The sequence below is a fragment of the Pongo pygmaeus genome, chromosome 16, assembly GCF_028885625.2.
Source record: "Pongo pygmaeus isolate AG05252 chromosome 16, NHGRI_mPonPyg2-v2.0_pri, whole genome shotgun sequence".
NCBI lineage: Eukaryota > Metazoa > Chordata > Mammalia > Primates > Hominidae > Pongo > Pongo pygmaeus.
In genome coordinates, this window is record NC_072389.2 from 60,667,622 (window position 1) to 60,683,538 (window position 15,917).

At 39.2% G+C, this 15,917-nt stretch overlaps 3 protein-coding genes across 7 annotated transcripts in view; 1 reads left to right on the top strand and 2 right to left on the bottom strand.

The window, feature by feature from the left end:
- PIGB (phosphatidylinositol glycan anchor biosynthesis class B) overlaps positions 1–8,210 on the top strand; it is a 36,591-nt gene extending 28,381 nt beyond the window's left edge. The window contains exons 10-12 of the mRNA XM_054451960.1: positions 3,246–3,459; positions 7,360–7,540; positions 7,848–8,210. Coding sequence (XP_054307935.1) covers positions 3,246–3,459; positions 7,360–7,540; positions 7,848–7,994 — 542 coding nt within the window. The 3' untranslated portion in view covers positions 7,995–8,210. The remainder of the gene's footprint in view (positions 1–3,245; positions 3,460–7,359; positions 7,541–7,847) is intronic.
- PIGBOS1 (PIGB opposite strand 1) overlaps positions 1–8,889 on the bottom strand; it is a 39,196-nt gene extending 30,307 nt beyond the window's left edge. Inside the window, exon 1 of the mRNA XM_054451971.2 lies at positions 8,868–8,889. The gene's annotated coding sequence lies outside the window, so the exon portion shown is untranslated. The remainder of the gene's footprint in view (positions 1–8,867) is intronic.
- Positions 7,801–15,917, bottom strand: part of CCPG1 (cell cycle progression 1) — a 55,731-nt gene continuing 47,614 nt past the window's right edge. For 4 of the 5 annotated variants that reach the window (XM_063652638.1, XM_063652639.1, XM_054451955.2 and 1 more), the window contains 2 exons: positions 12,083–13,488; positions 7,801–8,965 (listed from right to left, as the gene is read on the bottom strand). In XM_063652638.1, coding sequence (XP_063508708.1) covers positions 8,776–8,965; positions 12,083–13,488 — 1,596 coding nt within the window. In that variant the 3' untranslated portion in view covers positions 7,801–8,775. The remainder of the gene's footprint in view (positions 8,966–12,082; positions 13,489–15,917) is intronic. The other variant, XM_063652640.1, reaches the window with a different exon arrangement.

Sequence of the window (15,917 nt, forward strand, 5' to 3'; positions counted from 1 at the left end):
AAAAAAATAACAATAATAATCATAAAGACAGTTCTATTTTAAATAAGGTTTTATCCCCAAACTTCATTTTTAAGTTGGAACCTGAAATATTTTTTTCTTAGAAATAATACTGTGACATGTAGTAAGGCTCCTAGAATATTCCACAAAAGCTCATCTGATCCATAACACTGTTGAAGACAACTTTGAATGGCAACTGTTTCAGTATCCACTGTCCCCAAGAAAACTAAGCTATCACCTGACTCTCTCTGGCAGTGTTCAGCTGTTCCTTCTCTTCCCAGCATTTTCTTTATATTACTTCTCTAAGTAATATGGAGATTCAGTTCTCACTAAAATGATCCATCCTAAAATGAGCTAAGCTCAGAGAGTTAAAATCACCATCATGTAAGGCAAGCATTACCTAGCTTAAGAGACGCTCTGTCTCACCAGTACTGAAGATGCTGGAAACACAAGCATGTTATCTTCCAGCATTCTACCCAGAGTGCTATTTTCACAGTCTTGATCACCAAGTATTCCCATTTTGTGTCACCCACCTGTACTGTTGTATTCCTAGTGCCATTTTTTTTTTTTTTTTTTTTGAGACGGCATCTCGCTCTGTCACCAGGCTGGAGTGCAGTGGCACGATCTCAACTCACTGCAACCTATGCCTGCCAGGTTCAAGTGATTCTGCTGCTTCAGCCTGCCTCAGCTGGGACTACAGGCACACGCCTCCACACCCAGCTAATTTCTGTATTTTTAGTAGAGATGGGGTTTCACGATGTTGGCCAGGATGGTCTCGATCTCTTCACCTCGTGATCTGCCCACCTTGGCCTCCCAAAGTGCTGGGATTACAGGCGTGAGCCACCGCCCCCGGCCTTGAATGAACAAATTATTAATAAGTGAATCACTTTACACATGCTCACCTTATAAGTATCTTCAAATAATTGAGAACAAATTGTATCTTCTAGGGCCTTGCTGTAGTTTGGACGTTTGTCCCCTAAACCTTATGTTGAAATTTGATCCCCACTGTTGGAGGTGAGGCCTAATGGGAGGTGCTTCGATCATGGGGGTGGAGCCTTCATGAATGGCTTGGCACCATCCTGGGGTAATAATTGAGTTCTCCTTATATTAGGTTCCATGAGAGTTCCCCCGAGTGCTGGCTGTAAAAAAGAGCCTGGCACCTTCCACTTTCTTGCTTCTGCTCTCTCACCATGTGATCTCTGCACAAACTGACTCCCCTTCACCTCTGCCATGAGTGGAAGCAGCCTGAAGCCCTCACCAGTGGATGCTTCTTGTACAACCTGCAGGACCATGAGCCAAGTAAATATAAATTAGCCAGCCTCAGGTATTCCATTATAGCAGTACAGACAAAGACAAGGCTTTAATGTAGCTTTTTGTATTTGAGCCTACTAAAATAGATGTTGTTTTAGCCTACCAACCCAAGTTAAGTGCTTCAACTTATATTTGGGGATCTGCTGTGTCTGTGATTGGGGTTATTACAGATGGTTGAACTTTTAGAATCCTATTTTTTTATTTATTTTGAGACAGTTTCACTCTGTTGCCCAGGCTGGAGTGCAGTGGCGTGATCTCGGCTCACTGCAACCTCTGACACCACGCCCGGCTAATTTTTATATTTTAGTAGAGATGGGGTTTCACCTCTGTTGGCCAGGCTGGTCTTGAACTCCTGACCTCAAGTGATCTGCCTGCCTTGGCCTCCCAAAGTACTGGGATTACAGGTGTGAGCTACCGCACCTGGCCCTATTTTATTCATTTTTATTTTCGTAGAGACAGGGTGTCACCCAGGCTGGAGTGCAGTGGCGTGGTCATAGCTCACTGTGCCCTCAAACTCATGAGCACAGGTGAACCTCCTGCCTCAGCCTTCCCAGTAGCTGGATCTACAGGTGCGCACTATCACGCCTGGCTAATTTTTTTTATTTTAAATGGAGTCTCACTATGTTGCCCAGGCTGGTCTTGAACTCCTGGCCTCAAGCAATCCTCTCATCTCAGCTATTTTATTTCAAATAAAGCTAATTCTAATTATCATTCCTTTTAGTAGGTTCCTCATTTTACCATTTCAAACATCTTATAAATGTAGATTTAAGTGATAGGCTTAGTTTTCTTATTCTTGCTACATTTTTCACCACACCACTTTTCAGATTATTCTTTAATCAGAACTATTTCAAGTAGATTAAAAAGTACTAGGTGACATGGATATGTGATATTCCAACTCATGAGGTATGAACTGTGGATGTTATTAACATATTCATAGGAGGAACAAAATAAAAAACACTGCCTTGGTCCCATCGAGTATTGTACTAACATTTTGGGCAAACCAAGGTTTGGATGAAGAATACCCAAGTTCAAAAAGAACTATTATCTAGTTCTATAAAAAGAGTGTATGTAAATTATGAACAAAATGTCATGCTTACTAATAAGCTTAATCTTTTCCAGTGGAAAGGCCTGTTCTTGGTATTCTCAGTAGATCCTAATATGTCCATTAATAGTGGCTGTTGCTGAAGAAAAGGACTATCAGAGGGGAGAGAGACTTTTACTTATCCTTTTATACCCGTCTATTCATTCTACTTGGCTTTTTCCTTTGGGTTTTTTGTTTTGTTTTGCCCCACAGAATAATCCCTTTCATAAATCAAAAAAGAAAAATTGTTCAGCATCTCCAAATTGCCTGACTGTAGTGGGAAAACAAAATTTCCCGCTGTTGTGGGAAAAAAAAAAGTAAGACATAGCACCTTTTCTTCCACTCATATACTTATGGAAAATCTCCCAGGTGCCCAATGGCTTATTTTCCTACGAGGACACATTATTGAAACTCGTATTACATACTAAAATACCAATTATTAGTGCTTGGGGGATTAAAGAGGTAGGGTAAATGGAATAATTAAAAGTCCTATTTATTTAGCAACTACTATGTACCAGGGCAGTCACTGGACATTTTTTCTAACAGTTGAATAAGGTACTATTATCCCAATGATCAGCAAAGTAAAACAACTTGTGCTAGAACTGGAATTCAAATCTGGACCTGTTGGACTCCATAACCATAATCTTTCCACTATACTTCAGTACCTTTTACTAGAAAAAGTCAAGACCTAGATGACAATAGTGAATGGTCAGAGATATGACTTATTGCTTATTTCTTATTTGTCTATAACAGTATTACAGTTTTTGCTATTTCCATTAAAAATTACAGATGTATTTGCAGTTAACATAACAAAAGATTGTCAGTGTTAAGGTTCAATATGTCTATCTTCATATAGGATACTCATTAACCCACCTGAAAACATGGAAGAAACCAGCTCTAAGTTTCCTGTTTTTATCAAATTTGTTCCTCGCCCTTTATACTGGTTTAGTTCATCAACGAGGTACTCTTGATGTCATGAGTCATATTCAAAAAGTTTGTTACAACAATCCCAGTGAATCTTCAGCTTCAATATTCATAATGATGCCTTGCCACTCTACTCCTTATTACAGGTAATAAAAGATGTTCCACTATATGCTGTTAAGAAACTGAAACTGACTACTTTAAAATTCCCTTTCAGATTCCTGGATTTGAATTAATTGGTCATTGATCAAATGATAAATTTTAAACTCCCACTTATATTTATCACTGATGGATTTTAAAAACCACTTGAACTGTGTCAAAGAAAATGTTTTAAATAAACTTTTTCTTTTTTTTTTTGAGACGGAGTCTGCTCTGTTGCCCAGGCTGGAGTGCAGTGGCACAATCTCGGCTCACTGCGAGTTCCGCCTCCCGGATTCACGCCATTCTCCTGCCTCAGCCTCCCGAGTAGCTGGGACCACAGGTGCCTGCCACCACGCCCGGCTAATTTTTTCTATTTTTAGTAGAGATGGGGTTTCACCGTGTTAGCCAGGATGGTCTCGATCTCCTGACCTTGTGATCCGCCTGCCTCGGCCTCCCAAAGTGCTGGGATTACAGGCGTGAGCCACAGCGCTCGGCCGTAAACTTTATTATTCTTTAAAAAAATTTACTTACACTTAATTCTGATTTAAATCAGTATAAAACAATTTGTAGGTATCTCATAGTCTTCTTAGTAAACTCATGTATTACTTACCTTACTACAAATCTCTGTGATACATCTTTACACAATTTGAATTAATCTTAAAACATGGATTTTAGGCCGGGTGCGGTGGCTCACACCTGTAATCCCAGCACTTTAGGAGGCCAAGGCGGGTGGATCACGAGGTCAGAAGATCGAGACCATCCTGGCTAACCCGGTGTAACCCCGTCTCTACTAAAAATACAAAAAATTAGCCGGGCGTGGTGGCGGGCCCCTGTAGTCCCAGCTACTCGGGAGGCTGAGGCAGGAGAATGGCGTGAACCTGGGAGGCGGAGCTTGCAGTGAGCCGAGATTGCACCACTGCACTCCAGCCTGGGCAACAGAGCAAGACTGTCTCAAAAAAAAAAACAACATGGATTTTAGTCCAGATTTACTACTGGATTATTGCCCACATCTTAAACTAGACTTTTTTTTTTTTTTTTTTTTTTTAGATGGAGTTTTGCTCCTGTTGCCCAGGCTGGAGTGCAATGGTGCGATCTTGGCTCACTACAACCTCTGCCTCCCGGGTTCAAGCGATTCTCCTGCCTCAGCCTCCTGAGTAGCTAAGATCACAGGCATGTGCCACCACGCCCGGCTAATTTTGTATTTTTATTAGAGACGGGGTTTCTCCATGTTGGTCAGGCTGATCTCGAACTCCCGACCTCAGGTGATCCACCCACCTCAGCCTCCCCAAAGCGCTGGGATTATAGGCGTGAGCCACCATGCCCAGCCTTAAACTAGATTTTTAATCTCTTTGGACATCAGCTGTCTCGCCTGTAAAAATTAGGGAATGCGACTAGATGATATTCTAATGCTTGAATTAAGTGTTTCTGGGAAATATACTAAAATTGCCTCAAGTATGTATGGCCTTTAAAAAGACGTCCATTTGGTCCTGTGCTTGTATTTCAGGCAGCTGTATTAGTTACCAATTACCCAGTAATGGTACAGGGGCAAAGGAGCCAGATTTCCCACAGAAAATTATATACCAGGCTGGGCGTGGTGGCTCACGCCTGTAATCCTAGCACTTTGTGAGGCTGAGGTGGGCAGACTGCCCGAGCTCAGGAGCTTGAGACTAGCCTGGGCCACATGGTGAACCCCTGACTCTACTAAAATACAAAAAAAAAATTAGCCAGGTGTTGTGGCGCATGCCTGTAGTCCTAGCTACTCGGGAGGCGGAGGTTGCAGTGAGCTGAGGTCGTACCACTGCACTCCAACCTGGGCGACAGAGCGAGACTCTGCCTAAAAATAAATAAATAAATAAAAATAAATAAATAAATAAATAAATAAATAACTATTTAACTCAATCTGGCTTTAAACAATCTGGAGTTAATGTTTCCTATGCACGTTCAACTAATTTAATCACTGTGGTTATCATTTTAGGGGAATTTAACACTTGGAATACTCCTATTTAACTAATCATTAATGCCAGTAATTAATATACAGTTTAGAAAAATGGAGATCCTAGCAAAAACCACAGGCTAAATGGAAGACATCAAGTATCCTTTCAACTTGAGGATTCCCTACTATATGTATATGTGGCTGAAAAAGGGACATTCTTTCTCCGTGCTCACATTAGGGATAATACTGCGGAGAACAGGAATCCTAGAGGTACCAAGATGTTCTTTATACTTAATTATAATCAGTTGATGTCTTAGGCTTTGAATAGTTCACCAAGTTCTCCACACCTTTTCAAAGCACACAAGAGAGGAAAGTCTGATGCCTATTTTGCATCAGACTTGGAAGTAGAGAGCAACATATGTCCATTGATTAACATCCAAATAAGTAATGGCTTTACTGTGGTGTAGAAAGACTAGAGTAGGTCGGCAGCTTTTTCTGAGGAATTTCTGCTTCCCTTTGAAACAAGACCTTCATTTCCAATAAATAAGTCACTATTAGGTCTTGTGTACATTTAATTTGTATGCATTTCATAAATAAAACCTCCTGCATAATTATTAACTTCATTTCTAACTGGAAATTTTAAATGTTTGTATCAGTGAGGTTTAATTTTTCCTAAGGCAATTATAAACATGGCTTTTTGCATGACCTAAGTAACTGGCTTAAATTGTCATAACTGGTATTAGAAATGAATCCATCTTTTTTATACTCTAATCTTTTTTTTGTTTTTGAGACAGACTCTTGCTCTGTTGCCCAGGCTGGAGTGCAGTGGCATATGATCTCAGCTCACTGCAACCTCCGTCTTCTGGGTTCAAGAAATTGTCCTGCCTCAGCCTTCTGAGTAGCTGGAACTACAGGCACATGCCACCATGCCCAGCTAATTTTTGTACTTTTAGTAGACACAGGGTTTCACCATGTTGGCCAGGCTGGTCTTGAACTCCTGACCTCCAGTGATCCACATGCCTCGGCCTCCCAAAAAGTTCTGGGATTACAGGCATAAGCCACTGTGCCCGGCCTACTCTAGTCTTTCTATGCCACAGTAAAACCATTACTTATTTGGATGTTAATCAATGGACATATGTTGCTCTCTACTTCTCAATCTTACATAAATATATAAGGGGAAAAAAAAAAAAAAACACTTCAAACTTGCCATGTGGCTGGGCGTGCTGGCTCACACCTGTAATCCCAGCACTTTGGAAGGCCGAGGCGGGTGGATCACCTGAGGTTAGGAGTTCAGGACCAGCCTGGCCAACATGGTAAAACCCCGTCTCTACTAAAAAATACAAAAATCAGCCAGGTGTGGTTGGCAGGCGCCTATAATCCCAGCTACTCGGGAGGCTGAGACAGGAGAATTGCTGGGAGGTGGAGGTTGCAGTGACCTGAGATTGCGCCATTGCACTCCAGCCTGGGTGACGACAGCAAAACTCTTGTCTCAAAAAAAAAAAAAACTTGCCATGTAAGCATGTGATCCATCCCCTATCAGAGCAGAAAGGGAAGAGAGAAAGAATCCTTTCTGATTATGACCACAGTTTCCTACTTTATCAAATACACCTATGGAGAATTACTCTCCTATTAAGTTAACTTACCTGGTCCTGAGGACCATTTATGTTTCTGGAACAGAATACCAGTGCTACAGAATGTTTAGTCCCCCTACTGACCTACTTCCCTCCTTGAAATGGACTTCTATGCATTAGTTTGGGCTTATAGGTTATACTGCTGTTGCTGCATAGGTACATGGTATGAGAATCATGTTCTTTATCTTTGAGAAAATGAGTTAAAGGCTTGCTTCTTCACTTAACTGCAACACAGTTTACGGATTCAGATTTCACATTTTGCTAAGTATAAATGACATATCTTAAGACTAATGAAAACTTTCATGTTTTACTTGTATTTATTATGGTAACTTTTCTTTTCATAGCCATGTTCACTGCCCACTTCCCATGAGATTTCTCCAGTGTCCCCCAGACCTGACTGGAAAAAGTCACTATCTTGATGAAGCAGATGTATTTTACCTAAATCCCTTAAACTGGTTACATAGAGAGTTTCATGATGAGGCATCATTGCCTACTCACTTGATCACCTTCAGCATTTTGGAAGAGGTAAGTAAACATGAAAAAGAGGAAAACTCAGTATTTTAATTTTACCCCAAGTTTAGGAAACCCTCGGGTAAATAGATAATATAACCTTTTTACGGTCTGTTTCAACCCACATTTCATAATTAGTCTTTTCTCCAGTCAAAATAAGCCCCAGTTCTGTAACTATCAAGGTATTTTACTTCCTATAAGTTAATTTTTTCATTAAGCAAAAAGTTGTAGAGAGCAATTAGAATAGGCAATTCTAAAATTGACTGAAACAGTACTCAGCAAAATGTAGCCTTTATTTACTTTAACATTTATTTGCTTCTAGGAAATAAGCGCTTTCCTAATTTCAAGCAATTATAACAGAACTGCTGTTTTCTTCCACACTCACTTGCCGGAGGGTCGAATTGGAAGTCACGTATATGTCTATGAACGGAAGTTAAAAGGGAAATTCAACACGAAGATGAAATTCTGAACTTTCCGAGATAAATTAACTTTGCTGGGTGGAAATATTCAGATGCTGCTTAAATACTTCGGTAAACACTGGGTAAGATTCATGGAACTTAGAAAAAAGCTGTATGAACTGCTTTACCAAATATCACTACTGAGGAAATGTATAAAATACCACATAGTATAAAATTACATGTTAATACAATGCTAGATTTTAAATAAAGACCTTTAGTTTTCCTCATGGTGTAGTTTTATTGTTTCTTCCACGATATTCAGATGTGCAAAAAATTTCACATGAAAACAAGTCAGCAAGCTCCTAAGAGGGCAGCAAATTCTTCACAAGTCAGAGGGCTCTTGAACCCACAAAAAGACAAGAAGTGAGTGTAAGATTATAAAATGTTAATGATGAAATTCCAGAACAATGTACTTTTCTCAAGCTTTGCTGCAAATTTAACCCAAACATCAGTGTTAATTACACTTTGTCATGTATGATTGAGCTTGCTTTAAGCTCTTACACTGAAAGGAAGTCTCATTCATGCACAAAATCTGTTGCATGCCTGGCTTCCTTAATAAAACTACAGTTGAACATTTCCAGTGTCAAAAAAAATTCAATGAAGCTACACGAAAATGCAGGTTAGTAGGCTTTTAACTAATGATTCTGAGTAATAATATAAAGTTATCAAACTGATACTCAGAAACAAAAGAAAAGACACTGTCATCTTGGTAATTTCATTAGTTTCAATACCAAACATTATACAAAGCATATATTTTTCTTTTACAGTTGTCTAATTTAACTCAATTGTGAATCAGTATTGAGGATCAAAAGGTAATTGCCCCAATTCTATTTCAAGATTTGCCATTTGTCTTCCATTAGTGCGACCATATTTATGCCATTTACCTTCCCTTTTATAAGGCTGTGGCTGAAGGTGCTTCTGCTCTTGTTTTCGATGCCTGGAGTTTTCAATATTTACCATACGTTGCTTTTTATCAGGTCGACTGAAAGCAGTAAACACATTTTTCATCTATGTTAGAGTTCAATGTATTTAAATTTAAAACAATTTTAAATGTTTTCTCCATTAATCTATTATCTGAACACTGAAAAAAGATACTAAATATCTGAATTACAATCCTAGTATATCCATATAAAAATAAAGGAGTCTGTATTAGTTTTTTTGTCCTATAGAAAGAAAAAATAGACAATAACTCTACTGGCAAAAAGGGGAAACACTCAAAAGATAACAAAGAAATGTGACAATAAAATAATGAGATGTGTTTCCATTATTTTTCCTCCTTTCCTATAAAAATCAGTCCCTCCCCGTTGGCGTTATCACTCAGCAGAAATACATACACATCTCTCACAAACAAAGCAAAACAAAAGTCTCAACTTTCTCTTAACAGCAAAAGCTCACAACACCTACACCGCTTTCCTCAATGTCTACGATCAGGCTTCCGTCACTACTTCACTGGAAGTCCATACTGTCATCCCCTGGCCACCCAGTTTCCAAGCCAAGAAAACATTTTCCGCACATCAACTTTTTAAAAAGCGTGACACATTTATTCCTTTTACTTGAGATGGCTTTTGGATTTTCATGGTATCACTCCCCACTCTTGTCCTTAGCCTTCCCTACAACCCCATAGATGTTGGTGCTCTCCCAGGAGTCTGATAAATATAGTCTCGGCAAAAGAGATGACCATAGAACTGCCAACTAACCCTCTCCACTTGAATATCAGTAGTTACCTCCAAACACAATTCTCATCTCCAATTACCCTTGCCCCAAACCTTGAATTCCCTATCTCAGTGGTACTACTATCCAACAAATGACCCAACCCAGAAATCTAGAAGTCAATGTTACTTTCTACTTTTCCTTCACAAGAAATATCAATGTTACTATTTTCCAAATGTTTTCTGCTTTCCTCTCCTACTACTATTGTCCCAGTTTAGATGCTCATCAGCTCATGTCTGTATTGTATTGACCACCTTCTAGCTTCACACCTTTCCCATCAATCCTCTAGGCTGCTACCAATACATTAGTCCCGCCTTATCCACGGCTTTACTTTCTGTGATTGAGGTTTCGGTTACCTGTGGTCAACTGTGGTCTGAAAATGTTAAATAGAAAATTTCAGAAATAATTCATCAGTTTTAGGCGGGGCACAGTGGCTCACGACTGTAATCCCAGCACTTTGGGAGGTGGAGATGTGTGGATCACTTGAGGTCAGGATTTCAAGAACAGCCTGGCCAACATGGTGAAACCCCGTCTCTACTAAAAATAAGAAAATTAGCTGGGTGTGGTGGCACGCGCCTATAGTCCCAGCTACTTGGGAGACTAGGGAGAATCACCTGAACCCAGGAGACAGAGGTTGCAGTGAGCTGAGATCATGTCACTGCACTCCAGCCTGGCTGACAAAGCGAGATTCCATCTCAAATAATTAAAAAAAGAAAAAATTCATAAGTTTTCAACTATATGCCTGTTCTGGGTAATGTGATGAAATAATGCAGTTCTGCTCCATCCCAAATGGGATGTGAATCATCCTTTTGTCATGTATTTACACTACCCACCCACTAATCACCTAGTAGCAGTCTGTTAATCAGATATACTGTTATCCTACCACAGTGCTTGTGTTCAAGTATCCCTAAGATAACGATTATTAAGGATGATTAAGTAACTTAATAATGACCCCAAAATACAATAGTGATGCTGGCATTTGGATATGCCAAAGAGAAGCTATAAAGTGCCTCCTTTAAGTGAAAGGGTGAAGGTTCTCAATAAGAGAAACAAAGTATGCTGAGATTGGTAAGATCTATGGTAAGAACAAACCTATGTGTGAGATTGTAAAGAAGGAAAAAGAAATTCATGCATTATACAGAATTATGTTCTATCCCTGGTTTCCAGCATCCACTGGGGGTCTTGGAACATATATCCTGAAGATAAGGGGGGACTACTGTAATCTAAAATACAATATAATCTTATCCCACCCGCCTTGAAAATTCTTCAGAAGTTCTCCATGTCCTACAGGACAAAACCTTTAGCATAAAATGGGGCCCTTCATGGTGTGCATCTCTTATCCTCCAGCTCTACCCTGCTTCCTTAAAGCAGTATCTTCACATCTCCAAATGACTTTCCTTTTAAGTGAAATTCCCTTCCCTGTCTGCATAGCAAATCCTCATTTCTCTTCCAAAAGCTACTTTAAAAACTAAGTTCAGTTCAAAGGCCACCTCACTCAAGAAGCCTTTCCAAACATCTCCAGACAGCCTGAGGCCACCATGCCCCCATACCTTAATTTCATTTATTTACTCAGCTTGTGAGCTCCTTTGAAGCAAAAATTTTTCACTTGTCTCCTCAAGGCAGCCTCACCTTTGTTCATTATAGGACTAGATACCTGCTTAATGACTAAAGACACCAGAATCAGTCTCATTATTTTATAGACACATTATATTTATTCAGAAAGATTAAGTATTTCAAAGGTAAAAAGTGAAGCTAACATTTGAAGATTAGGTAAGTTTCATGTTACAGAATATAAAGATGAAAATGGATAAAAAATTATTATGAGGTACACACATTAGAATTTGACTTGCTCAGTTTGCCTCTTTGTGCCCCGACCTTTATCAAAGATAATTATGTGACTAAGTATCATAACTAAGCTGGTACACGGAATGGACAAGTGAAAATAGGTGGGACATTAGAATTATTATATATGAGCTCTTCTGACTTCAGAGTAAAATTTGTGTTGCTCACTCCTAGCTTCCGAAAGTGAATAAATACATAGAAGATTAAAGGAAAATAATTTCACTTAAGGTGATCTTTTCATATAAACTATAATGAAAAGAAACAAACTTGGCCAAAGTAGGATTTTATATATTCTTAACTGATTTTTAAGATAAAAATTAAACCATTTGCTCAAGTTAAAGTGATTACGTTATAATGAAATGTTCCATTTGTAACAGCTAATAATTTTTAGACTCCATCTTTCAATTTATTCTGAATTCTCTCAGTGGCAATAAAGCACAACTCTTAGGAACAGTAACCTTCCAAGAAACTCATCAAATCATAAAAATGCTATCCAATCTACAAATGTTACAAACTACTGTAATGACACGGTTTTATGTAAACCGACCTGGGTCCATATGGAGGGGAAAAAGTGTGACCAAAGAAGTGTCTATATATATATTCATCCAACTTCTCAAATACTCCATCATTATCTACTTGATATTCCTTCATGTTTCTAAGATAATCTTTAACATCATTAACAAAGTCAGTGAAGAGCTTCTGATCATGTATAAAGACACCGTTTAGGAAAAACTTATTGATGAACCGATCAAGTTCGTTCCAGTGACAAAAAGTATCCAGTTCTTTTAACATGTACCTTTGAATTATCTGTCTAAATTCATCCATCCTTATAGGATTCACCACTGTGTTAAAAAGGCTAATGGACTCTTGTTGAGCACAATCAAATACACCATAACAAGCCTTTCTGAAAGAATGAGAATTTTCTCTACAAGCATGACCAGGACTGCATTTCCTTGAATTTGTATTTTTTCTGAATTCTTTAAAGTGAACTGGCTTTTCTTTCCTTCCATCATTTTGCATAGTAGGGCCTCTATTATGATGGTTTTCTGTAGGTGCCTTATACTGTGGATGTAAATAGTCACTAAAAACTGTTCTTGGTTTTTCAGCTGCTTCTTTTGTAGCACCAAATCTTTTATTACCCTTTTCATCAAAGATATTCTTGGTGGTATCTTTAAAATGTCTGAAAGTGGATTTAACTGAATCTGAGAATTTTTTCAGATTTTCCTTCACAGCTTCTTTAGCCTGCTTAATTTTCTCTTTATGATGCCTCACAAACTCCTTGGTAGAATTCTTCATGGCATCAAATGTTTCCTTAACTGAACCCAAAAATGTTTCCTTTGACTTATTTTTAGCCCTGTGGTTTCCTCTGCCCACTTTCTTTTTTCCATCCGTTTCTTGTTTTCCACTTTGATCTTTTGCCTCAACATACAATCTTTCCCACAAATCAGAACGCTGTTGTTCGAAGGTTAGCTTCCGTTCCAGCTCAGTGAGTCTTTCCCGTAAGATTGCTATTTCCTTTTTTTCAGTATATACATTGGGAGAATCTGACTTGCCATGTAACTGACTACCACTTAACTGCTGGAGTTCCCCTCTTAAAGCCGTAGTTACTAGTCGTTCTCTCTCCAGTTCCCTCTTTAGCATCTTTGCTTCTGTCAACAGAGTCTCCCTTTGACTAAGAAAGCTGTGTTTTTTCTGCTTTTCCTCTTCCAAATGCTGCTTAAGTTTCTGATTTTCTTTAACTAATTCAGTACTTGTCCCTTTATCTTCCAATATTCTAATCTGTTCTCTTAGTTTGTTTAACTCTTCCTGTAGTGAGGATAAGGCTTTTTCTTCCTTCTCCAGGGATACTCTTAAATACTGATTTTCTGTAGCAAGGTTCGTTTTCTGAGTTTCAAAGGACATCTTCTCTGCTTCAGTAAGTGTCCAACACCTTGCAAGATTTTCTTTCAATGACTACATTTTTTTTTTTTGAAACAGAAGAAATAAAATGTCAAGTGCTTTAAAAGCTGAATTTAAATCTTTAAGATATAATACCCCAAAAGCTTTTGTCTTTACTTCTACAGATACTTACCCCCCCCCCACCCCACCAGTAGTATTTTCAATAGTATAAACATTGGGAAATACAAGGTTCATATGCAAGAAAACACAGAGCAGAGAGCTACATCAAATTGAGAACTATAGCATGGTGGAAGATTTTTTTTTTTTTTTGAGATGGAGTCTCACTCTGTCGCCCAGACTAGAGTGCAGTGGCGCAATCTCGGCTCACTGCAACCTCTGCCTCTTGAGTTCAAGCGACTCTCCAGCCTCCCAAAGTGCTGGCATTACAGGCGTGAACCACCACGCCCGGCTGGACGAATTTAAAAGACAGAAAATTAGCTAGAGCTTGCAGGACTAAAGGTTTTTCTGAATCAGGAAGAGAGATTACCTTTTATAAAAGGTAAAAATTATTAGCTGGGTGCGGTGGCTCATGCCTGTAATCCCAGCACTTTGGGAGGCTGAGGTGGGTGGATCACGAGATCAAGAAATCGAGACCATCCTGGCCAACGTGGTGAAACCCCGTCTCTACTAAAAATACAAAAATTAGCTGGGCATGGTGGCATGCACCTGTAGTCCCAGCTACTTGGGAGGCTGAGGCAGGGGAATTGCTTGAACCCGGGAGGCAAATGTTACAGTGAGCCGAGATCGCACCACTGCACTCCAGCCTGGCAACAGAGCGAGACTGTCTCAAAAAAATAAACAAATAAAAAATAAAAGTAAAATTACATCAAGAGCTGACTTATGGCTTCAAAAATTGTTTGTACTCAGTGTACCCTTCAAAGGATGAAATTCTAACAATCTTAGTCCTATTTGAAACATTTTAGTCCTATGCAATTAACATTTCTAAGTAAGTACAAATAAGCCATAAATTCTATCAGCATGTTAGAAGACAGACTGAATCTTGAACATTTATAACTAACTTATCCAATTTTATGGTAAACTTTTGAAGTGATTGTCACTCAGATTACAGCAGTTCTGTAATCTGTACAGATTAATATAACTCTGAAGATTAATCTATAGATTACTATAACTGAAAGTCAGCACCCGTGGTAGAAATCATGGTCAATTCCGCTTATAGAATTTTACTGCTTCAATAAGGGTATCCTTGACTGATTTGAATTTTCTTTCAAACATATGCATTAGTAACAAAATTTAACCAAAAAGTCAAAACTTAAACAATATGGTTCAACAGATTCTTACAGCATTATACATCGAGTTAAAAATATCTTATGTATAAATCTGCAAAATGATACTTAAATTTGGCTTAATTTATCACAAACGTTCTGGTTACCCCACTTGAGTCAGAGCAGTCACTTACCTGGATTCAGAAATAAGGAAAAAAAAAAATACAAGTCCTTTAAGAGAAGGACACTATTTTACACTTGAAAAATAACTATCTGAAATGACTGCTTCACTTTCTGGCTCATTAATCTTCAGAGAACAAATAAAGATTTAAAATTTAATCACAGTCATTTCATCTGCTCTACCTGTATGAGAGAAAAGAAATTTCTTCTACCCAACAGCAGTGGACTGTGGAGTAGAAGAGACTGATGCACTGGTGTGGCATAATCTTGAAATGCACAAGCACAGGAAGCCACAGGATGAAAAAAGAGTACAGCATTCCTCATGCAGTAAATATGATGTTGACATAAGTGATTGATAAGCAGATCCTGACCAGGTCTTCCAAAGAGCTTCAAAATCTATCTGATCCACACTTAACAGCCAGAAACAAGAGATCTGCAAAAACTGACTCTCTAGCTGGGCACAGTGGCTCAATCCTTTAATCTCAGCATTTTGAGGCCAAGGTGGGAGGATCACTTGAACCCAGAAGTTCCAGAATAGCCTAGGCAACAACACAGTGAGACCCCATCTCTATGAAAAATTTAAAAACCAAGTTGGACATGGTGGCGTGTGCTTGTGGTCGCAGCTACTTGAGAGGCTAAGCCAGGAGGATTGCTTGAGCCCAGGAAATTAAGGCAGCAGTGAGCCATGATCACACCACTGCACTCCAGCCTGGGCAATAAGAATGAAACCCTGTCTCTTAAAAAACAAAAACAAAAACAAAAAAAACAGGCCAGGCGCAGTGACTCACGCCTGTAATCCCAGCACTTTGGGAGGCTGAGGCAGGCAGATTACCTGAGGTCAGGAGTTCAAGACCAGCCTGGACAACATGGTGAAACCCCATCTCTACTGAAAATGCAAAAAATGAACGGGGCATAGTGGAGGGAGCCTGTAATCCCAGCTACTTGGGAGACTGAAGCAGGAGAATCACTTGAACCCAGGAGGCAGAGGTTCCAGTGAGCTGAGATCACCCCACTGCACTCCAGCCTGGGCAACAGAGCGAG